At 39.1% G+C, this 23,183-nt stretch overlaps 1 protein-coding gene across 1 annotated transcript in view; it reads right to left on the bottom strand.

Moving 5' to 3' along the window:
- fbn1 (fibrillin 1) overlaps nucleotides 1-22,800 on the bottom strand; it is an 84,769-nt gene extending 61,969 nt beyond the window's left edge. Inside the window, exons 1-7 of the mRNA XM_038283391.1 lie at nucleotides 22,511-22,800; nucleotides 22,049-22,341; nucleotides 14,783-14,865; nucleotides 12,970-13,068; nucleotides 12,189-12,284; nucleotides 9,593-9,688; nucleotides 634-831 (exon numbers count right to left, since the gene is read on the bottom strand). Coding sequence (XP_038139319.1) covers nucleotides 634-831; nucleotides 9,593-9,688; nucleotides 12,189-12,284; nucleotides 12,970-13,068; nucleotides 14,783-14,865; nucleotides 22,049-22,239 — 763 coding nt within the window. The 5' untranslated portion in view covers nucleotides 22,240-22,341; nucleotides 22,511-22,800. The remainder of the gene's footprint in view (nucleotides 1-633; nucleotides 832-9,592; nucleotides 9,689-12,188; nucleotides 12,285-12,969; nucleotides 13,069-14,782; nucleotides 14,866-22,048; nucleotides 22,342-22,510) is intronic.
- Between the last annotated feature and the right edge of the window lie 383 nt (nucleotides 22,801-23,183).

Here is a 23,183-nt window from a genome sequence, read left to right as displayed (position 1 = left end):
AGAGAAGTACATTTTTAGAGTACATTTTGGACATATGTACTCTAAATCAGGGAGATTACGCAGTGAGACACAACGTTTATTCAGAACAATAGGTTTATTTGTTATGCTTATAACTCAGTTTAATTCATTTAATAAATTTGGGCAAATGAAATCAACAAATCAGGCAGAAATTCTGGAGGAGGTTTTGACCTTCTCTCTTCTCAAAGAACTCCATGTTCCAGTAGGTCCCTGGCTCAGGTCCGCCTCCCCTGCAGAGGTTCTGATGTTATTGGGTCTGAGGCACCAAGGCACAGGGCCATCTTACCAGAAATGAACTCTCCCACGTGGCACTGCCACTGAACCGTGATACCGAGTCTGACAGTCCTGCCGCAGCAGGTGTCGCTGGGCATTCCATACACATGTGGGAGGCACTGCCACCCACCCAATTTAACCCAATTAGAACTAATCCTTTGGAGAGGGGGTTGAGGGGATGACAGAGCAAGAATGGAAAGAGTACACAAGGACAGAAAACGAGTTAAGTTGGGAGGAAAGCAAAAAGGCGTCTGGGAAAAGTGTCAGACAAAAAAGAAACACACAAAGCAAAACAATCAAAAAAATTCCCAAAGAAATTCAGCGTCAGACTTCAGACTTTACCTTGGCAAGCGCCAGTGCGGTGGTTTGGTATAAACCCTCTTCGACAGGGGTGAGGCTGAGCGGGGCACATCTCACAAGGGTGACCCCACGCCCGTCCTACTGTGGCACAGCACAAGGTTTTCGTGCAGACAATTCCAGTGAGCTGTCCTTGGCACATCTGGTTATTCACGGAGGCAAAGCAAGGCCCAGTACGGTAGTCTGTCAGAAAACACCAAGCTTTCATTTTTAAAATGTACATTTACTTGTTTACCTTCAGCACTAACAAGGTACAAAATATCATCCAATTCAGTGAGCATTGAAGCATGATAACAAAATAAAGGAAAAGTGTAAATCTATCTGCATTAAGGCTGACTGAGGAACTTAGGCTACGTTCAGACTGCAGGCCTTAATGCTCAATTACGATTTGTTTGTGAAATCCAATTTTTTCACATTTCATTCACATTTCCAAATATATGCGACATGTATCTGAACTCCTGTGTGAACTGCATTCATACAACTCAAGTGTCCCGCATACACAGTAAAGGACGCAACGACGTTACAAGCAAGCTTGCTCTGTGTTTACGGAAGTAAACATGGATGGTAGTAGTGGATCACATCTAGTGATTGACAGACTACCATGAAAAGATCAGATCCAGGTCGCATATGGGCAAAAAAATCTGATTTGTGTCACTTCAGGCTGCAGTTTGAACGTAGTCAAAGTGGTGCAGTAGATATTAGAGAAAGTGAGCTAAATGTTTGAGCAGTAGGGAATTTTCATTCAGAAGTTAAGAAAACAGCAGCTCAGTGGAAAGTAGGGGTGAGTATTGGCATGGGTGTTGCAACACGATATGTCACGATACTTGAGTCACAATACAATATTATCACGGCATTATAAAATTTTTCCCCACCATTAAATGTCACTGCTTCGCCTACAGATATGGTGCTGCGCCGCACAGCAAAAGGGCTCGTTGATCTGTGGTTGATCAGCGGTGCAGAGGAAGCCCATCTTCCTCTCATTGATTTAGGTAAAAATGTATTGGTTTTGTTTTTTTAAATCGATATTAGGAACTAAAAGATCAATATTATACGGGGCACCGAAAATCGTGATATAACACTTAATCGATTTTTTACCGCACCCCTAGTGGAAACCATATGAGAGAAAACTTCTTTTATCTAAAATTAATTAATTTAAATAATACCTTCCATGTGATTGAACTGTGAATGAAATATTAATTTGTTAAACTATTTTCAAAAAGGTTAATTCTCTATTAACAATAGAGGTAACATATATAGTATACTATAGTGTAATATTACACTATATATATAGTATACCACACTATATAGTATAATATATATATATATATATATATATATATATATATATATATATATATATATATATATATATATATATTTATATATTTATATATATATATATAGTATACTATATATATATATATATATATATATATATATATATATATATATATATATATATATATATATATATATATATAGTATTTTCATTTTTTATATTTTTTAACCCTTTATTTAAAAATTCAATATATAACATGGATGTATAAACACCTCATTTTATTCCAGTGTTAAATTCTGTTTAAAGTAACAGATCATTAAAAATGTCTCCGGACCTTTACTGGTTGATGATTTTCTTTATTCTGACCCCTTTGATTTTTAATTGGTTACCCCTGATATATAGTATATACTGTTTCTCAAGTCAGCTAATCAATCAATAAATCCATCCATCCATCCATCCATCCATCCATCCATCCATCCATCCATCCATCCATCCATCCATCCATCCACAAATAGAACACTGTGTATGTCGCAACAGCAGTCACTTCAGCATCTGCACTTCCTGTTAAAACTGTTATTTTGCAAGTTTTTTTTTTATGATTCTGAACAGCTGCTGAGTGCCATACTTAGTTGATTAAATCATAGTTCAACAATAAACAGAGAGGTAAGAAGAAAAATTCAGACATGCTAGAAACCAACAAAAAGCCCCGTCCCATTAAAAACGCTGCTGGAGCTAAAAGAGAGAATTAAAAGAGAGAATCAGCACAGCGATTTATCAAGTCCGCTCCAATTAGAACACAATGAGTAAAATGTTTTACAATGTGTTTTTTTGTTCGAAGAAACAGTTTGCGTGACCGAAAAAGTTCTGTCTCTGACATGAGACATATTTAAAGTCTATTGGAGTAATCAGTTGACTGGGGGCTGAGATACAAAAGGAGCTCTGCTGTAGTCAAGTTTTGATAACAAACTTCACATCCTACTCTCTAGAACAAAGCATTATTCAGGCCAATACTTAGAATACACAGTGCAAATATTTTGGAAACCAGTTAAGTTGTAAAATAAAGTGAAACATATGTGATTTGAATCGAAAATAAGATTCAGTAAATCTATTACGCCAAGGTTGTACCCTGTAATTTGTCCAATAACAACTAGAGATATACACTGAGACAGATCCAAAGCAACGCTGTAATGATAAAATGTATCAACATCAATGGCTTAGTATTTTTTCAAAGCTCTTTGTATTATAAAAAATGTTCCTTGTGTGAGAGTTTAAATAAATCAAAATTGAACATCTAATAAAAAAAAAAATAAGCTAAACATTTCACAGCATAATTTAGAAACAAATCTATTTATTTTTACTAAAGGGCAAAGCTACAGGTTCTTTATTAGGATGAGGGGGACCAATCCAGCAACAGCTTTTCTGCAGCAAAAAGATGGACTGGTGCAGCATATGCACAACTAAAGCAACCTAATAACCTAATGGTTTTCATACAAATCCTGCAGCATGATATGTCTCTCCACTTAGTTTAGGTGTTATGAGAATCTTATTACCATAAATAAAGAATTTTAGGTTGAGTAAAGAATAATCCCCTTGGTAACCAATGTTAGGGTGGCTAGTTGGCTTTGCCGAGGCTAAACTAAACTAAACTAAAGAAGGCAAAACTACTGGAGGAGGCTATCTGAGGATATGTGATTACAATGAATGATCCATGTTACTTTGACTTTTATTTTATCTGATGGGGAAGTTTGAATTTGAAGTTTTCATGGATTTGTTGTAGAACGGGCTTATAAAAATTTTTAAGTTGACCAGACAGTTACAAGTCTATGTTGTTCAAATAAATCACTTTAAAAACATGCAAAACTGTAGTGATAAATGTGATTTGTGTGCAACAAACTGTTATTTTGATGCACAAGAGGAGCCTCGGAAATCTTGGATAGTTGTGAGAGGGGTAGCAGAAAGTCAAGTACACCAAAAAACATGTGCTGCTTTCCACATATCTTCTGATCGTATAATATTTAGGCCTTGGTGTTGTGTCTAGTGGCAGGGTGGGGCTGGGGGCACGTGTATCGTGCAATTTGGCACACTTTTATTTTCCCAATCACACACAATTCAGGGGAGAGGTCCTTAAAGGCAGCAGAGGCTGACTGGCAGGGTGTGTTTCTGGAACATAGAGGGTGATTTCCAGACTAACTACAGCACCCTAGAGGTAAAACTAAATGACTTACAACAAATATGATAGTGTGAAGAAAGTCCCTCCATCAAGACCACTTTATTATTCTCCTCCCTTTCAAACCTCATTGCCCTGAGCCAATGGCTGGTATGCATTTGTTCCCTCAATGTATTCTCCCTTTAAATGCCACTCCTTAGTTGAAAACTCCCAGCTGATTAAAAAAATCACAGACTTTTATCAGGTAAAAGGTTTGAAAGATGGTAAAACACTGATAGAGGCAAAAAGGAGAAGGAAAAACACATCAATCTCAAAAAGAATCTGGCTATGATCCAGAAGCTAGAAATCATTTCCACATTTTCAGAGCTCACAGCAGAGCAAGAGGAAAGAGGGAGACAGACTCCAACAGCACAGTCATTTAAAATAAACGAGACATTGTGCGTTTCCCGTGTGGACCGGGGCCCAGCCTAGACCCGTCACGTGCACCACAGCATCCATGCTCTCTCTTCCTCTGGCACCAGAACTGTGTGAAACAGAACTGGGTCATCTCTCATTCTGTCCCCCCTCCCTTCTCCTCAGACTCCACTGGAGTCCAAATGCTTTTGATTTTTAGTCAACTTTCCTTCCAGCTAGAGGTCCATCTGAGAACAGCTACAAAGTAATGGTAATTCAATCGTTTTCTCCAATCTATTCACATCACATTTAAAAAAAAATGTCACCCTAAATGACATAACTACATCACTATATATCTACCAAAGCATTTTTAAGTTTTCAGTTTACTTTGAGGTCTACAGTGTCAATCCTGTTTTCAGATTATTCAGGTTTTATTTATTTGCATATTTATTCACATGTCAGAATGACTGCCTTCGATCAGAATGTTGGGAAATAAAGAGAAGCTTTAATATCAGATCTCTTGCCATGAAATCAAATTGCATCTTTTGAGATCATGGCTTGTCTTTTTAGCAATGTTGCTGTGTTTAAAACATGATACAAAAGAGTAAAGATTATTAGGGTCATTTGTATTTATTTACATTTTTCTTTTTTCAAGTGTACGTACAAAACAACAACAAGAAAAGCACTGTATCAGAGAAACTACAAATGCTCAAGTTCGCAAATGGCACCAATGTGAGCCAAGTACAACAGAAAATTGGTCTTCAAATATTTGTTTTACTGTCACACATACATATCTGACATCAAACCAATATTTCAGCTCTCAGTGTAAAGGAGAAAAAAAATTAAATGTGAATATGAGCAGGGAATGAATAAATATAAGCACAAGACTTGGAACAGTTGGCTGAGGTAAAAACGGGAGAGGCAGACAGCTGTAGGGTGAAAATGGTGTCATTTCATCCGTCATCCTTCTGAGTCTCTGTGTGCTGAATACAGCTGGGGGGACGCGCCCGAGTCGTGTAAGTACATCTGGGAGCAATCGCAAATCTGGACACACAAATACGCCAAGAACACACACTCACATACGCAGAACTGCAGCTCATTACAGCCCAGAATTGGCAAGCAGTAATCTCAAAACCCACCACAACTTATAGAAATGTTGGAAAGGGGAACATTTGCGGTGACTCTGTACAGCAACATTTGCTTCAGTGTGAAGTTAGGAAGCCTGCTTCAAAGTGGGTCAAAACCTGAAAATCTGAAAGTCACAAAAGAAAAACATATAACCTTCCGAATTATTCTAGATTGGGCACAAACTATATGATTTCCAGTTTGGTTTCCCAGCACAAAGATAATTTTGAACCATGTAACAGTGTGTATGCATGTGTTTTTGTAATTTCCGTGTGTTTCCTTTATAGGGTTATATAGCTGGGTGGGGTTTATTTATTGGCAGGTCAACAGATTTCTCCATTCTCCCAGAACAAACTAGCTGAGCTTGAGCTCAAATACAGATGGAAACACACACACACACCTACACACAAACACACATATTCAGTTATCTATCCACTGAGATTTGCCTCAGAGTAAAACAGAGGCTGATAGAGGAAAGTCAGTGAGACATTAAGACCAGAAAGCATCCCTCAGCTGACTGATCGACTTCCCTAAGGTTCTCTTGACTGAGTAGCTCACGTGTTTCCACATTTTTGGCCTGTCTTCCTCCACAGTCCCAAGTGAACTTACTGGCGTCATAGCTATGCTTTATTTTATTGCCGTGTTGCCAAGATGACTGCAATAGGAGGCAACAGCCCTGAATGCAACAGCAACTAGAAATTCCACATTCCAAACCAAATCGCATTTGCAATCAACAAAAAAATAACAAAACAATGAAGCACAAGTCAGCTTTTCCCAGTCAGCAGATCAACAGTCACTTTGGCAGCATGCACCGTGCTGCAGTGATGTCTTCGTACCATTTTTCTACTTCCAAGAAAACCTCAAGAGTCCTGTTTTCGACTGCAGCTCCCCTGGCAGGATCACATGTGTTTGGAAACCTCGTGATTCTGCTAATGTGATAAGATCAAGCCATAATGGAACACAGTTCTGTAAATTGCATTAAAATCAAGTGGGGTCTGCAAACACATGTGCTTTATGCATGTGCTAGTGTTTATGTGAGAGCACAACGGCATTCTCTCAGGAAGGTGATGGCGTCATTCCAGAGAAATTCCAGAAAATAAAGTTAACTGAAACTACTGAATCCCTGTATAAATCCATCAGGATTTTTTTGTTTTTGTTTTTTTGTGACACAAATGTTACACACCAATAAAAAGTTGTGGTAAACTGCAGTAAAGTTTTCAAATTATTTCAAGGGAAAAAGGAATTTATGCAGGTCGGATTTTTGGTAGAAAACCCGTTTAAATCATATGTATCATATATCAACTATGACTTACCGTATTTCCTAGTTCAAATCCACTAGTCGCACCAACCTTGATTATTATCAGACCTGTACAATCAGAAAATCACTAAAACAGAACCTGTCAAATACATTGAAATGGCCTAAATATCTCAGAAAGCCAACAAATAATGAACTGATCTAAAGACAATCAACAACTAGGAGATAAAAGTCATTGAGATCTATCAGCCTGATAAGAAAGCCATTTCTATGCCATTAAGATGCCAAAAACTCACAGTAAAAAACAATCCAGAATCAGACAAAAATTAATCCCATTAGAGAATCCAGACAGTCACAAAAGAACCACCAAAAGATTTCAAAGCCTATCTGACATGCCAAAAAGCTAATTTCTGATGCTTTATTTTGTTAATATTAATACTTGAATTTAATTGTATCGAAAGAAATATTCCCATCCCTTATTTGGATTATAGAAAGTAATCACAATAGTTAATCATCTCATAAAGCACTGTTTAAGTCATAAAGCGATAAAAAAAGAGTAAGCATGGCTCAATCTAAACCTACCAACACAAGTTGTAAACCTAATCCTTGGCATTGCTCAGAAAATCGGATAAAATGAACAATTTAACAAAGGTAGAGGAATCTACCAACAAGGCAACAAATGTTCATTCACTCTGCAGATCTGCTACTTAAAGATGTATGTAAATGGACCTCTACAGTATGTCTTACACAAAGCTATAAGAGGTCATTTTTGTAATTTGCCAAAACCATGGCAAGGAATGGGGAAGCATTTCAATTTGGCAGAAATCACAAAAAACACTTGATCCCTTGATCAAGTATTGTCAAGGATTTTTTTAAGACCTCCCCTCTCCACTTAAATAAAAAAAAAAAAAAAAAAAAAAAGCACATGCACAATCCTGTACAACTCCTGAGAGGGAACGCCTTTTAAACGCGTGCAGAACATGCAGAAGCCCATTTCTCTGTTTAAAAGTTGCTGTTCTCATCACTCATACAAGCTTACTGTGCCCAAAAATCCACCCTAACCCCTAAATGCCTCAATCCCTATATAGAGCGGGGACTATATAGTGGTCTTTATAGTGAACTCAGTTAACTTATTGTTTGGATAGATGATTATTGCTTTTGGCCTGCGCCATCTTTATTATTAGTCGCTGCTGTCGGCAAGTGAAAGTCTATGGCAACAGCAGGCCGCTGTGACGGAAAAATCCCATAATAATCCAATAATTCCTGTATATATCTGCCTCTTCTAAAGCCTTTCTTTACTTTTCATACACTTTTTAGACACTTTTTCTCTTTCGACCCTCTGCCATTTTAAAGAACGAGGGTGAGAAAGGTGAGCTTCAATGACTGTCTGAAACCGTAGTTAACCACAGATATACGCGTGAAAGTGTGAATGCTAACGGGACGAGGACATAGGACAGCGTTATGTAAACATATCACCAGAATGATTGACAATTAGGGGGACCACTTATTTAGGTGATCCACCCGGAAATAAAAGATTGTCTTCTATACGTTTAATTGCAGTCGATGTGTTACTTTGTGTTGGTCCGCCACATAGTATTCTTATATATATAAAATGTTCAAGGCGCCTGATTATTTTTGCAACAAACTGATTATAAACTCACTGAACAACTGTGTCATGATGAATGGAACCAAGACAACCAAGACACTTAAGCCCACACTGCTCCCCGGCTGCCGCACAGTGGCATCCCACTGCTCCCCAAGGAGATGGGTTAAATCCAGAGGTGAATTTCTCTAATGTTAGATCAATAAATTCAAATTGAAATTTAAATAAATTTTAATAGATTACATAAATAGCACTAAATTGTAAGTCTGCATTCTCTTCACATTGCTAAGTATTTAAATTTTTTTTAAAATATGCCATTTTATATCCTTAACAGAAGATTTTAAAATTTCAAATATTATATCATTTCAAATATCGTCTAGCTAGAATTTCACAAGGATGTGCAGGAGCATGCTTAACAAGAGAGAGCGTGGCACTAAACTTTGGGGCAACCTGATTATGCTTTCTAGTTAGAGAGTTTAGAGAGGAAAGTAATGTAAACTATAACAAAAGTTGGCTGTCATATTGACAGAGAGGACCATGGACTTGTTAAAAGGATGTAACTAATTAGGAATTCTGCTGTCAATCCAAATATTAGTGTAACAAGGTCAATACACTGACCCCTACAGGTCACTTTCACGACACACACACACAGACACACACTCAGAGCACAAACCAAACAAGAAAAATCTCGAACACATGCACGTTCAGCCCAAGCAGCACTGATTGCCCTTACACAGCTTGTATACTGAGGAGTCTTTGCTTTATTGTGCCAGAGATCAACCACAGTAGAATGGGAGGTCTTCAGTTACCAAACAGTACATGATCACAGCATCGCTACACTTCCCAGAGTGTTGTTTCAGAGCAGATGTGGAAAATAATGGTCAATACTGACTTTGAGCCTGACGTAAAAATGTTCTTCAACAAACACGGTCCCTTTCTCCATGTGGCATGACTGAGTCAGTTAGAGGAAACAACAAATATTCAGCGCGGTGTCACGTTTTCGCAAAAGCAGCACGTGCTGATCTGGAAACCCGTGCGGCAGCAGTGGGTCTGGAATGTCGAGGAATCAAGAGTGTGATGGATGTAACAAGAGGGGGCGCAGAGCTGTGTGGGATTCATTACCTCTCTCACACTGAGCCCCGGTGAAGCCATACGTGCAAACACATCTGTTGGGGGCCACACACCGTCCTCCGTTCAAACAGCCATTTTCACAAACCGCTGAGGAAGAAAAGAGACACAAAACATGAGACAACAGGAAGACCTTATTACACTGCAAAAACAATCCAGAAATAAGTAAAAAATGGCTTAAATTAAGTATATTTAGCCTTAATTTGAGCAGGTAAATAAGATGATTTGCCAATGGAATGAGTATTTTCACTCTTAAAATAAGACAGTTAGATAATATTTACTTGAAATAAGACGATAAAATAGTTTTTTCTTATTTTAAAAGGAAATTGTCTTGTTCCATTGGCAAAGTGTCTTACTTACCTCCTCAAATCAAGGAAAAACACACTTATTTTAAGAAAAAATAACTTATTGAGATTTATATTTTTTGCAGTGTAGCTAAATCACATGCAACTTTCACTAATATTTGCTCTCCCCAAGAAAGAATAACCTTTAAGAATAATTGTGAACATGTGCTGAGAAGATAAGTCTTGTTTTTAATCTAATGACATGGTTTGGTACTGTATTTCTGAAAAAAAACAAAAAACTCTAAAGCATTTCTGTTTGGAAGTGAAACATTGCTCAATAGATTTTAGACGTTAAGTACAATGCAATTCTTTTAAATAAAGAAAAATAGAGCATTTCTCTGTTTGCATAGCTAAAGTTTAACACTAAGCAAAACAATTAAATGTTTTGCTTCAAATAACACTTTTTGACCAACAAACATAGTTTAAGGACCTGGAGAATTTCAAACATACTGCCATTTGGCCAGTCTAGTCTCAATGACAAAGCCCTCCATTTCCTGACAAAGGTAAATCTTCGCTCTGGCCCAATAAACATGTGGAGAACCAACCCAATTTTTTTTTTTGTCCTGTGGAAGAGCTTTGATCACCAAAACAAACAAATGCTATAAATGTTGTGTTGTCTTCAGACTCTCAAAAACCCTTTGTTGTTGCTGTTTGCTGAGAAATATGCGGTTTAAAGTGTATGATGCTAACAGTTGTTAGAGCAGTCATTACAACAAGTACTTAGTGAATCCCACTGACTTTCTCACTGGTGACTAAAAAACATTTTGGTTAGAATGGAAATCGTTTCCAGATCCAAATTCTAAAAAGAGGAATATGTCTGTGATGTGCACTGCAGCAGTTTGGAAATGAGAGTTAACCTCTCTACCTCTGAGTCTGAGGCTTTTAGGTAGAAGATGGTGGATTTTCCTTCAAGCTTAGGGGTCAGTCTTTGCTTTATGTAAAATATTTTGTGTCTCTGTTGCACCTATGCAGGTGCCTGATTCAAGCCAGATACTGCACCTGCTACAATACTAAAGAACTAGATACTAGTGTGATTTTTGGAAAATTCATTGTAAAACTTATCATGTAAAACCTAATAAGCCTTCCTCTCCAAAAACCGGAGTTGATAGGAATATGGAATTGGAATCGAAACCAAAATGGTATGGATCATGAGCAAAATCATGGGATCTTGGATGTGAGAATCTGAACTTAGTTAAAATAGAGTTAGGAGTACCATCATTTAAAAGGAGTGTAAAATAAATTCGCTAATGCTTGAAATTGAAAGAAGTCAGAAAATGGATGGATGGATGGATGGATGGATGGATGGATGGATGGATGGATGGATGGATGGATGGATGGATGGATGGATGGATGGATGGATGGATGGATGGATGGATGGATGGATGGATGGATGGATGGATGGATGGTATGTAGTTAGCACAGCAGTATACCTAGCAGTGATAGAAAGAAAAGTAGTATTTCATTGATCTCAACAGGCCTTTAATAAGTAAGCTAAGACTTAACGGATCTATTTACTGATTTTGTCCGAATGAAACCATTTAACAGAAAAATAGTTCACTGCTCTTTCATTTCAACACTGGTGTTGATCAAATATTTTTAAGATGTGTGATCAATGAACAGTTGCTCCAGCAATGATTCATAAATGGGCTGAATTGTCTTTGAATACTGCTCTGCAGATAGCCTCTAGCCTTTAGCAGAATAACAAATGTGTGACTGCTCATCCTCCCCATTCTAAAAGAAGTCTGTTTTATCTCCATGTATTCTTGCTTTTGCCAAAATATGCATTATGATGACGAAGTCTGTAAAAGTATGAGCTTAATTATCTATTGATTTATGAATTCAGTAAACTGGACCAGTTTCCAAAACAGCACCATTCACAGTTAAGTGGATGCTGAACTGTGTAAGGCGAACATTTTTTTATTTTTTTTTGACTGACAAGCTATTACTTTACAGGCATGAACTCTGTTCATATTCTCTGTAGGGTCCTGTCCTTCCTCAATAAATCAATAGCGACAGCCAAAATACCAAAACCACAGCTTTAACTCTGCCATCCAAAAGCCAGCGGGCGTCGCCTCACAGTGATTTCGCCCATATTCTGTGTGAAGCTGATGGTTTCGTTTAATTAACAAAATAAATGTGCTAATTACTTGGCACACATTTTGGTTGAAAGCTGTACTTGTGAGTTCTTGTCTAGATGAAATTATAAGCATTTCCAGCGAACATCGAAGCTATAAAGTAATCCTTACGTTGACCACAGTGGTTTCCGACGTAGCCCTTCTGACACTGACAGCTGTCCTCTGCGCACGTTCCCCCGTTCATACACCGAATGTTACAGTGCTGGACTGTAGGGAAGGAGAGGACAAAAATAACACATTCAAACCAAGGCTGAGCAGCATTAAAAATACTTCAAACATGCAGAACTTTGAAAGATGTTTAAAAAAACAACAAAAACAAATGAATTAAATATAATATCCAAGAAATTGTTGATATGTTAAATAATCAGTACATCGGTATGAGAGAGAAAGATGGAGGATAAGTTGACTATATATTTTCCAAAACACAAAAACACAGACAGTCCACTCACACACACAGGCACACAAAAGAGTCCACGTGATTGCAGCATATATCAATTGCTGCAATCTGGAGTTAGTCTCATGGATGTGTTCAGGGGGGATTCTTTGACCTAGTATCAGTTTTGCCACACTTTTAAGTGTTCATTATTTGCGATTAAAATAAAAAAATCATATATCTATCACATCAATGCATAAAAATAGTATATTTTTATCATGTACACATTCTCTGTGTTTGTGAGTTGATTAAAGGCAATATTAAAGTAATTCAATATAAATGAAAATATAAAGCCATGGGTGGGGTTTGGGCAAACTTGTCTAAAAACCATTCCATGTTCATCTTTTGGCAAAGACTCAGTTATACCCTGACTGATGCACTAAATATAATTAAAAACACACAAAGCTTCAAAGAAGTAGGAAACATATGAGTTGTGAAAGAGGTGGTTTTGAGTCTGACCTGACTTGGATCCACAGGTTGTAGCAATCTGTCCATTGGGACAGGTGCACATGTTGGGTCTGGAGCAGAAACCATCTCCACATGAACTCCTGCAGATTGCTGAAAAAGGACAACATAACACTTATCTAAACAGCATAGAGAAAAACAACACAATCTTAGTGTTGTTCTCAAACTCTGGCACCAGGGTTTGACTTCATTGTGCAATTGAGAAAGAAATCATAAAACGGGTCTGGCTTTTGTGAAAGTGTGAACTGCCATTCTGCTGTAAATTTCAACACAGACCATGATCTTAACAGCAGACTGAACTTCCATTGTAAAAATCTCAAGAAGGATCTTAAGAAGTTGTTTATAATTGACAAAGTGCACCTGGCAACAGTGCTGAGTTATTTTATGCTTTGGGTTTTGTTGCCATTAATCTGTGCCAGCGACTGTTTTTAGTTGTCACTGTCTGTTCATTTGTTCCTTTTCCCCCCAGACTGTTTCTGGCAAGGTCCACTGCTCCCAGCTGCTGTCAGGTGACGTCCTGCAACTGACCCCTTCTCTATGAATCCCACAGCGAAACCATGTCATCAGAGCTGGGAGCGGCATGCCCCCAGCCGAACGGCCAGAGCAAAGTCATTCCCCTTACTCGCACAACTCTTCTGTCTCCAGAGAGAAAGACAGAAAGAGAAGGGAGAAAAAAGAAAACCTAACATCAAAACCTAACATCAGATTGCAGCATAAGGAGCTAAATTCATAACCAACTTCAGCATTTTTAAAACTTTACCTAATGCATTAATTAGTGCACATCACAGTGATGTATCAATATGGTGCCTTTTCTTCCTGTTTGTGCATGCAACTATTGCGAATGTTTTACTTTCCCTTTCCAAAACAACTTTGCTTTTCCCTTTTCTGGCTTGTTCTTTTCTGTGTTTTTCATGTCCCTTCTCTTTCCTGTCACCGTCCAGCTGAAACAGATCAACAAACAGACGTTTTATTTCTACTTTCTTCTGGAAACCTATGCATACTCATCATAGGACAACGTATCAGTAAAATTGATGCAAAGCAGTCAATTAGCTTCCCTTATCCTAAATATGTTTTTCAGAGCACTTAATCAGGTAGTAGTTCCTTAATAAAGTGAACCAAATGAAATAATTTTTAGCCTTAAATCTGATCATAATTAGATTTTTTTGTATTTAATTTCCTGTTTTTATTTATAAACAAAGAAGAAACAATGATTAAACAAAAAGTAATAGGGAAATAAGTGAGTATGAATATTTTAGCCTATGTCTACAATTTCAAATACAATCATGCAGACAGAAACACTTCACTTTTGTTTTAAGTTAATGTAACTAATTAGAGTAAATGGGTCAGTTGTTCTTAAACCCGTTGTTGTTGACAATTGTTCTCTGTTTAACATAATCAATCATTTTCTATTAAACCACACTACAAAGTAAGGGATAAAAGTATATATGAACTATGCTTATATTGGCCGATGCTCAAAGGTGCAATGGGGGGATCATATCTCAAATGAAAACATTCAATCAGGGCCCCCCTAATTGTCACAAAAAATCAAAGCATCACACCAGTAAATAGGATGATCACAGAACAACAGAACTCCTGAAAATCTGTATAGACTTTAAAATTACTACATCTCAAAATCTAGAGACTGCTAAAATAAATTTGATATAATTGAGCCTACGTTCCTGCTACTGCTGATTATTGACTTGAGCGCGTGATAGAATCAAAGAGCTTGCATGCTTTGCCTATACTTAAAGTTTTTTTTCTTGTCTTCACATGTTGAATCAAATGAGTGATGGGAGGTTATACTTACGAACAATGCACTGGTTTCCTCCTGTAAGAGTTTTCCATCCTGGGCAGCAATAGGTATTGCTTCTGGAGCCACACACATTTGGTCTGTGGAAAATTAAGCACCACAAGGTCAGTTTAATGTTACTTGATTCAAACTATTCAAAATATCAGGTTAGCTTCCTAAATATTTGAATTCTCAGCTTTTTTAACCTCTTACACCCTAAGGGGGTATAAATAAATTTCTGCCTGACAAAAACACACAAAAGTAAATAACTTATAGCCTCAAAGCTATTAGATTTAAGAAGAAACTTTTGGTACGTCTGTAAAGGTAAGATGTCATAGAATGGTTTTCTGGTGTCAGCACCATTGTAGGTTTGACCCTGCCTGAAATATTAGGGACAAAATACAAAATATTTTGCATTTTTTGAACCTCGCCAAAATTTTCTTTGAAATAAACATTGCAAAACACTACCAAAATATTATTTATAGCACAAAAAAGTAGTACAGACTTTCAAATCTAAATGTTGTGTAAAAATATACCAAATTTGGACTCAATCAGATGAATCATATTTATTTTAGAATGGTATTAGTTAGAAATTTCTTAGGCGGAGAGGCCATTTTGGCACATTTATCCATAAATGTCACCAAACTGTGCCAAATATGTTTTTTACATCAATACTGGGGGTTTGGTAAAACTACGAGGTCATGTAGCAGCTGGACCCGCCGGTGGGTCCGTAGGGTTCAAGGGGCTAAGCATGTTAGACACATTAGACAAAAAGCCTTAGAAGGTTTGATCCAGCTGATTCAGCCTGCTATCTCAGTCCAAATTTATGGTGTCGGGATTCTGCCAAATATCCACACATGCAACAAATACGAGCATTTTTACTTCATACAGAAGCTCATCAAAGGTATATTGGAGGATTTTTTGCTAATTTTTGAAAAGACCCACACTCTCCACTTTAAAAAAAGATGCACATGCACAACCCTGTACCTGCTTCCAAGAGGCAACGCCTATTAAACTAATGTAAGAGCGTGCAAAAGTCCATTTCTCCTTGTTCACGCTCTGTTTAAAAGTTGCTGTTTGTAAAGAAGATTTGCAATTTCTCTGTTATGTCAGACTCACCACCTGTAAGTGAAAATGAGGACAAGCACGTAGGACAGCCTCATGTAACAATATCACCAGAATGACTGATAATTAGGACGACCACTTATTTTGATGATCCACCCAGAAAAAGATCATCCTCCACTATACCTTTAACTTAACAGTGTAATAATAACATTGAAAAAAGAGAACTGGTTTTATATCTGGTTTCTTTTTTCAGCCTGCCCCAACTAATAAACTCCTTGTCAAGATCGACTCTTGCTTTTCCTCACACACGATCCCTTTCACGTTTCCTGTTTTTAGTCTCCTCAGAAAGTTAAAACATTTTCCTTGCCTCAGCCATGGCCAGTAGTAGAGCAGCGGAAAAATAGAGCAAAAGTCTTAGCTCCATGACTATGTAAGAACCTGTGGCTGTAAAGTGATACATTCATCCAGGTCACATGACCTGGCCAATGATGGTGCTTCTTCTCCCAACTTACATAATTTGTATTCTTAAGAGAGGAGCCCTGCTTGTAACATTAATAGTGCCAAACGCTGTATACTGGCCTGAGGAATCATTTAAAGTAACTCATGTGCGTCAACTCTTTAGGTCAAAGAAATTGCGGGGAGCCTTTAACTTTGGTGAAACAGTTTAAAAATAACTAAATGAACTAAAAATACAGCCTCTATTGTCGATGCGGCTGCCCGTAGCTGTGACCGTAAAGTTTGCGGTGCCTGTCGTGGTGGCAATCCCCAAACCCGATGGTGGACACCGAAAGTAAGGGATGCTGTTAAGCTGAAGAAGGAGTCCTATCGAGCTTAGCTGGCTTGTGGGACTCCAAAAGCAGCAAGCAGGTACCGTGAGGCCAAGCATGTCGTGGCCCGGGCGGTTGCAGAGGCAAAATCTTGGGCCTGGGAGGAGTTCGGATAGGCCACGGAAAAAGACTATCGGTTGGCCTCAAAGCGATTCTGGCAAACCGTCCGATGTCTCCGGAGGGGAAAGCAGTGCTTCACTAACACTGTTTTCAGTGGGAGTGGGGAGCTGCTGACCTTGAAGGAGGATATTGTCGGGCAGTAGGAATACTTTGAGGATCTCCTCAACCCGACAGACACGCCTTTCGTGGGGGAAGAAGGGACGTGTTGCTTGGGGGTAGATTCGTTCATCACCTAGGCTGAAGTCACCGAGGTGGTCAAAAAACTCCATGGTGGCAAGGCTTCAGGGGTGGACGAGATCCGTGCTGCTTATCTTAGAGCTCTGGATGTTGTCTGGCTGTCATGGCTGACACGTCTCTTCAACATTGCGTGGAGGTCGGGGACAGTCCCCCTGGATTGGCAGACTGGGGTGGTGGTTCCCCTCCACAAGAAGAGGGACCGGAGGGTGTGTTCCAAATATCGGGGAATCACACTTCTCAGCCTCCCCGGAAAGGCCTATGCCAGGGTGCTGGAGAGGAGAGTCCGGCTGATTGTCGAACATCGGCTGCAGGAGGAGCAGTGTGGTTTTCGTCCTGGCCGTGGAACAGTGGACCAGCTCTACACACTCTGCAGGGTGCTTGAGGGTTCATGGGAGTTTGCCCAACCAGTCCACGTGTTTTGTGGATTTGGAGAAGGCATTCGACCGTGTCTCTCGTGCTGCCCTGTGGGGGGTGCTCCAGGAGTATGGAGTCGTGGGCCCTTTATTTGGGGCCATCCGTTCTCTGTACAAGCAGAGCAGTAGTCTGGTTGGCATTGCCGGCATTAAGTCAGACCTGTTTCCAGTGCATGTTGGACTCCGACAGGGCTGCCCTCTGTCACCTGTCCTGTTCATAACTTTTATGGATAGGATTTCTAGGCGCAGCCGAGGACCGGAGGGGGTCTGGTTTGGGGACCAGCGGATCTCGTCCCTGCTTTTTGCGGATGACGTAGTTCTACTGGCTCCCTCCTGCCAAGACATACAGCGTGCGCTGGGGCGGTTCGCAGCCAAGTGTGAAGCGGCCAGGATGAGAATCAGCTCCTCCAAGTCCGAGGCCATGGTTTTTCAACCCTTCAGGTTGGAGGAGAGTCCCTACCTCAAGTGGAGGAGTTCAAGTATCTTGGGGTCCTGTTCACGAGTGAAGGAAGAATGGAGCGGGGGATCGATAGATGGATCGGTGCGGCTGCTGCAATAATGCGGACGCTGTACTGGTCTGTCGTAGTGAAGAGAGAGCTGAGCAAAAAGGCAAAGCTCTCAATTAACCGGTCGGTCTACGTTCCTACCCTCACGTATGGTCATGAAATCTGGATCATGACCGAGAGAACGAGATCCCGGATACAAGCGGCTGAAATTAGCTTTCTCCGCAGGGTGGCTGGGCTCTCCCTTAGAGATAGGGTGAGGAGCTCGGTCATTCAGGAGAGGCTCAGTGTAGAGCCAGTTCTCCTCCACATCGAGAGGAGTCACTTCGGATGCCCCCTGGATGCCTCCCTCGGGAGGTGCTCCAGGGACGACCCAGGACACGCTGGAGAGACTATGTCTGGGTATGGCTGGCCTGGGAGCGCCTAGGGCTTCCCCCAATAGAGCTGGAGGAGGTGTCTGCGGAGAGGGAAGTCTGGGAGTCTCTGCTTAGTCTGCTGCCCCCGCGACCCGGTTCCGGATAAAGCGGGAGACGACGAGTACGAGTACGAGTACATTCTAGTACTTTCAGTTTTTACCACAAACCTTAAAAATGATTCATACTAACTTCCAGCTGCTACAGTGGAAGTGGGAGATCCCAGACAGTATGGACGGCTTCAGATAGCTTTCAATAGGGAGTCCCAGCACTGTCCCCCGTCGGTATGCTGGGAATCTGCCACTCAGGACAAGAACTGCATATTTTAGTAGGATCATAATCTTGATGACCTGACTGTACAAAAGATGTTTTGAGGTGAACTGTCTCACTTCAAAATGTATTAAATCTATTTTTTTCTCCAACTCATGGAAGTAAATAAATCCAAGCAGCTTTCTACCTTCTAACGACAGATAAACAACCAGAGAGCAGAGCATCCGAGCATCTTTACCAGTGTTTGATCCAGCGTTCAAGTTTCGGCGTTAAAGCATTTTTTTACGAGCGAAACAGTGTGGATGGTGTGAGAGCCCCATTTTATATATTTCAGAACCCAACATGCTGAAAATGTATTTCAAAACATTTTTTTTTGTTATTTCCCCCTTTTACTATTAAAATAATTGGCTTTATAGTAAAAAAAAAAAAACAGCAAGAAATTGTCTAATCTTGCTGACTGAGAAGAGGCCAATCAAACATCAAGGTTTCTATGGAAGTTTTCTAGTTCCGCTTCCTTGACTTTGATGGATGTATGACAGTTTAAATTAATTCTTTGTGTGCTTTAATGCAGAAAAATTAATTATTTATTAAATCATGAAATACTTATATTTTTTCATAAAATAAAACCAATATATTTAACTATGAGCCATTTGATTAATTATATATGTATTATATAGATTCAGCATTTATTTTCAGTTTTAATGGATTGAAGGCAGATTTAAATAATCATTTACTAAATTCTTTATTTAATACATCGTGGAACTGTCCATAATAAAGTACTTCTAAGTTGTTTTACTGTTAAGTCAAAGCATCCTAATGTAAACCAAGGATATCTTTTTGACACCGCCTAAAAATATTCTCTAACAGACACACTTTTTATTAGGTTTTATCAAATCATACAAGCAATTACAGTAAAAGTAAAGTACAACCCTGGAGAGGCAACAATATACTTTCTAGTTTGTTTGTTTTTTTATGCCCTGACCTGCGGATTTTGACCAACATTTTCCAAAAGGAAAGTTAAGAATAATTTTAACACTATGGACTGTTGAGCACTGTCTGTAGACCAAACCAAGTGTGTGCATATGTGACAAAAGACACCTCTTTCCAAGTCCATTTAGCTTTTCCCCTTCCCTTCTCACCTGTTTCCTGAAATATTAATTTTTGCACAGGATAAATACACAGCTAGCCCCACCATTGTTTGTAAAAACATCCAGTGAGGGATTATAAAAATCATAACTTTATATCTATTATGTGTTATTCTAGTTATTTTCTTTTTTTTTTTTTTTTTTTTTTTTTTTTTACAGTGTCCTGTCTAGTTATTTTCTATTGTATTTGAGTTCTTAGCCATTTCTTGTTTGCCCTCTGTTGCCCTCTTCTCTAGTGTCAGTCTCCTTTTCCCTAGCGCCCTTCTAGACTACTCTGTTCACCCCTGCTCCCAATCGACTTATTAGCCTGGTTTTTCTTTCTCTCTCCCATATATGCACCTCCTGTTCAGTCACCGTTGCTGGTTTTTCGTCATTTCTTTGCCCCCTTGTTGTGAGTATTCCTGGTTCTCAGTTTTTGTGGATTTTTTGGATTTATATTTTTGGATTTTTGCTGCTGTTACCCCTTTTTGTTAATAAATATGCGTCTGCATGTGTCTGCATTTGGGTCCTGTCAAACCTCCAGCCCACTTGACATTTACTTTGGCAAACAATCGTCTTTAGATTAACGTTTCAATCCACTGGACAGACTTTTCAACATCCTAGTAGGGAGGAGCTAAGCTCTGAGAGGCAGCTGTTCACATGGAGGTACATCCACATACAGCTAGCCTGACTTGTAAACCAAAATCATATTTATCACCTAAGGGGCGATTTATATTCTTCTTATTCCATTTAAATTCTCTAAGCCTTTATCACTGCTCAACAAAAGGCTAAATCAGATGGGCTAATTTTTTATCAGTCTGTTAAATAAAGGAATACTAAGAAATTTAGAGATTACCAGTTTATGAATTTACATAGCAACTGTATGTGCAGTGTTTTTTAAAGTTAGGGTTTTTCATTATTTTTTCCTGACTTTTTGTCAGATTTAAAACTGCCATCTCTTTTCATCGGCAGCACATTTTTCTGTTTGTTTTATGCGTTATATTTATTCCTTAAAAAAATTATATTTGATCATAATTGAAATGATTGGGTTAGACCTCAAAGTTAGCATTGGCAGAGACAAAGCCTGATTTGTGCACCTATATTTACATACTGCAGAACCAAAGTTCTTAACACTGCATTAAACCATTCATATACTGATGGTGGTAAGCCACACTGTAGCCACAGCATGCCCAGGGCAGACTGAAAGAAGCAAGGATCCCATGAAATCAGAGCCACCAGGTCCTGTGATAACCAACAGCAGACAAGTCAGTTAAATCATTTTGCCCAAAGACTAGACGGAACAAGGGCTCCAACCAGCATCCCACCAGTTACGGGATAAACCATACATCCAAATAGCCTTCTGACATGAAAACACCTGGACCATTCTGCCATCTACAGGCCTGAAACATGTCAACATGTGGTAACTTGTGATCACTCAGCATTCACTGATCCAGAAAGGGTGATAAGCATCATAACTTAGAAAATAACCTTGGGTATATAACTAATATACATAGGGGTTTGTAACATTGGTAAGTCAGCGTGACACAGTATCCAGGCTGAATGCACTTCCTGCCTTTGAAACCAGATGTTGCAACCGATTAACATGATCCGTGTCAAATAAAAATGCCTGCAGAGAAAGCTCATAGAGCTGTCTGCTATCTGACCTCCATCAGCTGTGTGCTGTCATCACTGGACACATGCATTTGTTCTTGTCTTTATTGCTTTTCTTCTGTCTGACTCTCTCTCTCCCTCACATACACAAACACACCTCACACAAAACCTCTCCAGCAGTGACCCACTGTGAACAGCTGCACATGAGATTTATCCACAACTGGGGTGTGGTGTATTTGGCTAAAAGGAGGATCAGGCTGTTAGTCTCTTAGCGCCCCCCCCCCCCCCCCCACACTTCTGCCACAGCCACACAAGACCAATGGCCCTCTTTGTTTGGAAGTAATTTATTATTGCAGTCAGCAGGAATGTGGTATTCCTGCCAGTATTTAATTACTAAACTTCTTTCCAAACTTCCCATCACACACAATGTCATCCATGGGTCTCAGCATCCCTTATTAAAAATACACAAAGAAGCAATTGCTGACCAACTGTTTTTCTTAAGACACCTGAAGAAGACACCTGTTTCAATGTCCAATTAAGACTAACAGGATGTTCAGCTATATACATATATATATATATATATATATATATATATATATATATATATATATATATATATATATATATATATATATATATATATATATATATATATATATATATATATATATATATATATATATATAAAACGGTCACATTACCCTCTGAGGGCATCTGTCCCCCCTCTCCTCTTGGCCCTATTGACTCTTGTGTCCATGAGTCTGGTCACCGGCTGGCTGTCCTCGTTGTCCACCTCCTCTGCAGCGCCTGTGAGTCTGCCAAAAAGCGACAGCGAGGCCAAAAGAGCGACGGCCAACTGCAGCAGCCGTCCTGCGCGCTTTCTCCCCGGCATGTCCTCTCCAAAGAGCGCAACTCCAGTGCTCGCTGAAATAAGGATTTTTTTTAAACTACTGGTTTCCCAGCAATGACGGACCTTCGCAGCCTGGAGTCAAAGCTAAAAAAACAAAAACAATATAGTAGAAATAAATACATAACATATAATGGAGGTAAATGAATGAAAATATACATATAACTGATATGGATTAAATTTATTTTATGTTAACAATATTTTTCTTACCTAATTTTTAAGATTAGAAGAAAATGTAATTATGTTGGTTCTTTACCTTGTCTCCAAAGAAGGAGATTCGCCTGGGACTCAACTCAGGACTGCTTTACTCCAATAAACAGGTAACAGCTGAATAAGCCTTCTGAGCAGAAAAAAAACAGCGCACAGGAGAAAAAGTTAGTGAAAGCCTTCGCCTGCAGCTGCTAGGAGTAGATGCGCATCGTAACCTTTGGAGACTACTCATGCGCATGCAGCTGAGCGTTGGTTTTTGCGCTGGTAAGTTGGAGGAGCGGATGCATTCCTGAGGATGGGAATGGTCAAACTCTCTATGTCTCTCCCCCTCTCTCTGCAAAGCTCTTTCCTTAGCCCTGCTCTACTCAACTTTCCCCAAAACTTTTTTTTTTCGTCTTGCGCTCTGCTCTCGCGATACAAAAGAAAAATGACTGAGCTCTGGAATGTGCTGAAAACTCAGCACCTCACAATGAGGTGAGGAAACCAATTCCACTTATTAGGAAGATGTATCTTTCGAATATGAGACAATCAAATCATATTTACAATCAAATTAAAATTTCCATAACTTTTCCAATGTTATGGAAAAGTTCCTTTATTCCATCAGCTCAAGTGAAACATTCTAGATAAATTACACACAGATAAACCAACCTGGTTCCTGGTTTCTACAGAGCAAAAACACCTTAATCTTTCCCAAAGTAGAAGATTCAAATTTGCTGTGG

This window comes from Cyprinodon tularosa, unplaced genomic scaffold, assembly GCF_016077235.1.
Source record: "Cyprinodon tularosa strain WSP-4 unplaced genomic scaffold, ASM1607723v1 ctg193, whole genome shotgun sequence".
In the NCBI taxonomy this organism is placed as follows: domain Eukaryota; kingdom Metazoa; phylum Chordata; class Actinopteri; order Cyprinodontiformes; family Cyprinodontidae; genus Cyprinodon; species Cyprinodon tularosa.
Note: the sequence above shows the minus strand (reverse complement) of the source record. Positions and strands in the feature narration are given on the sequence as shown.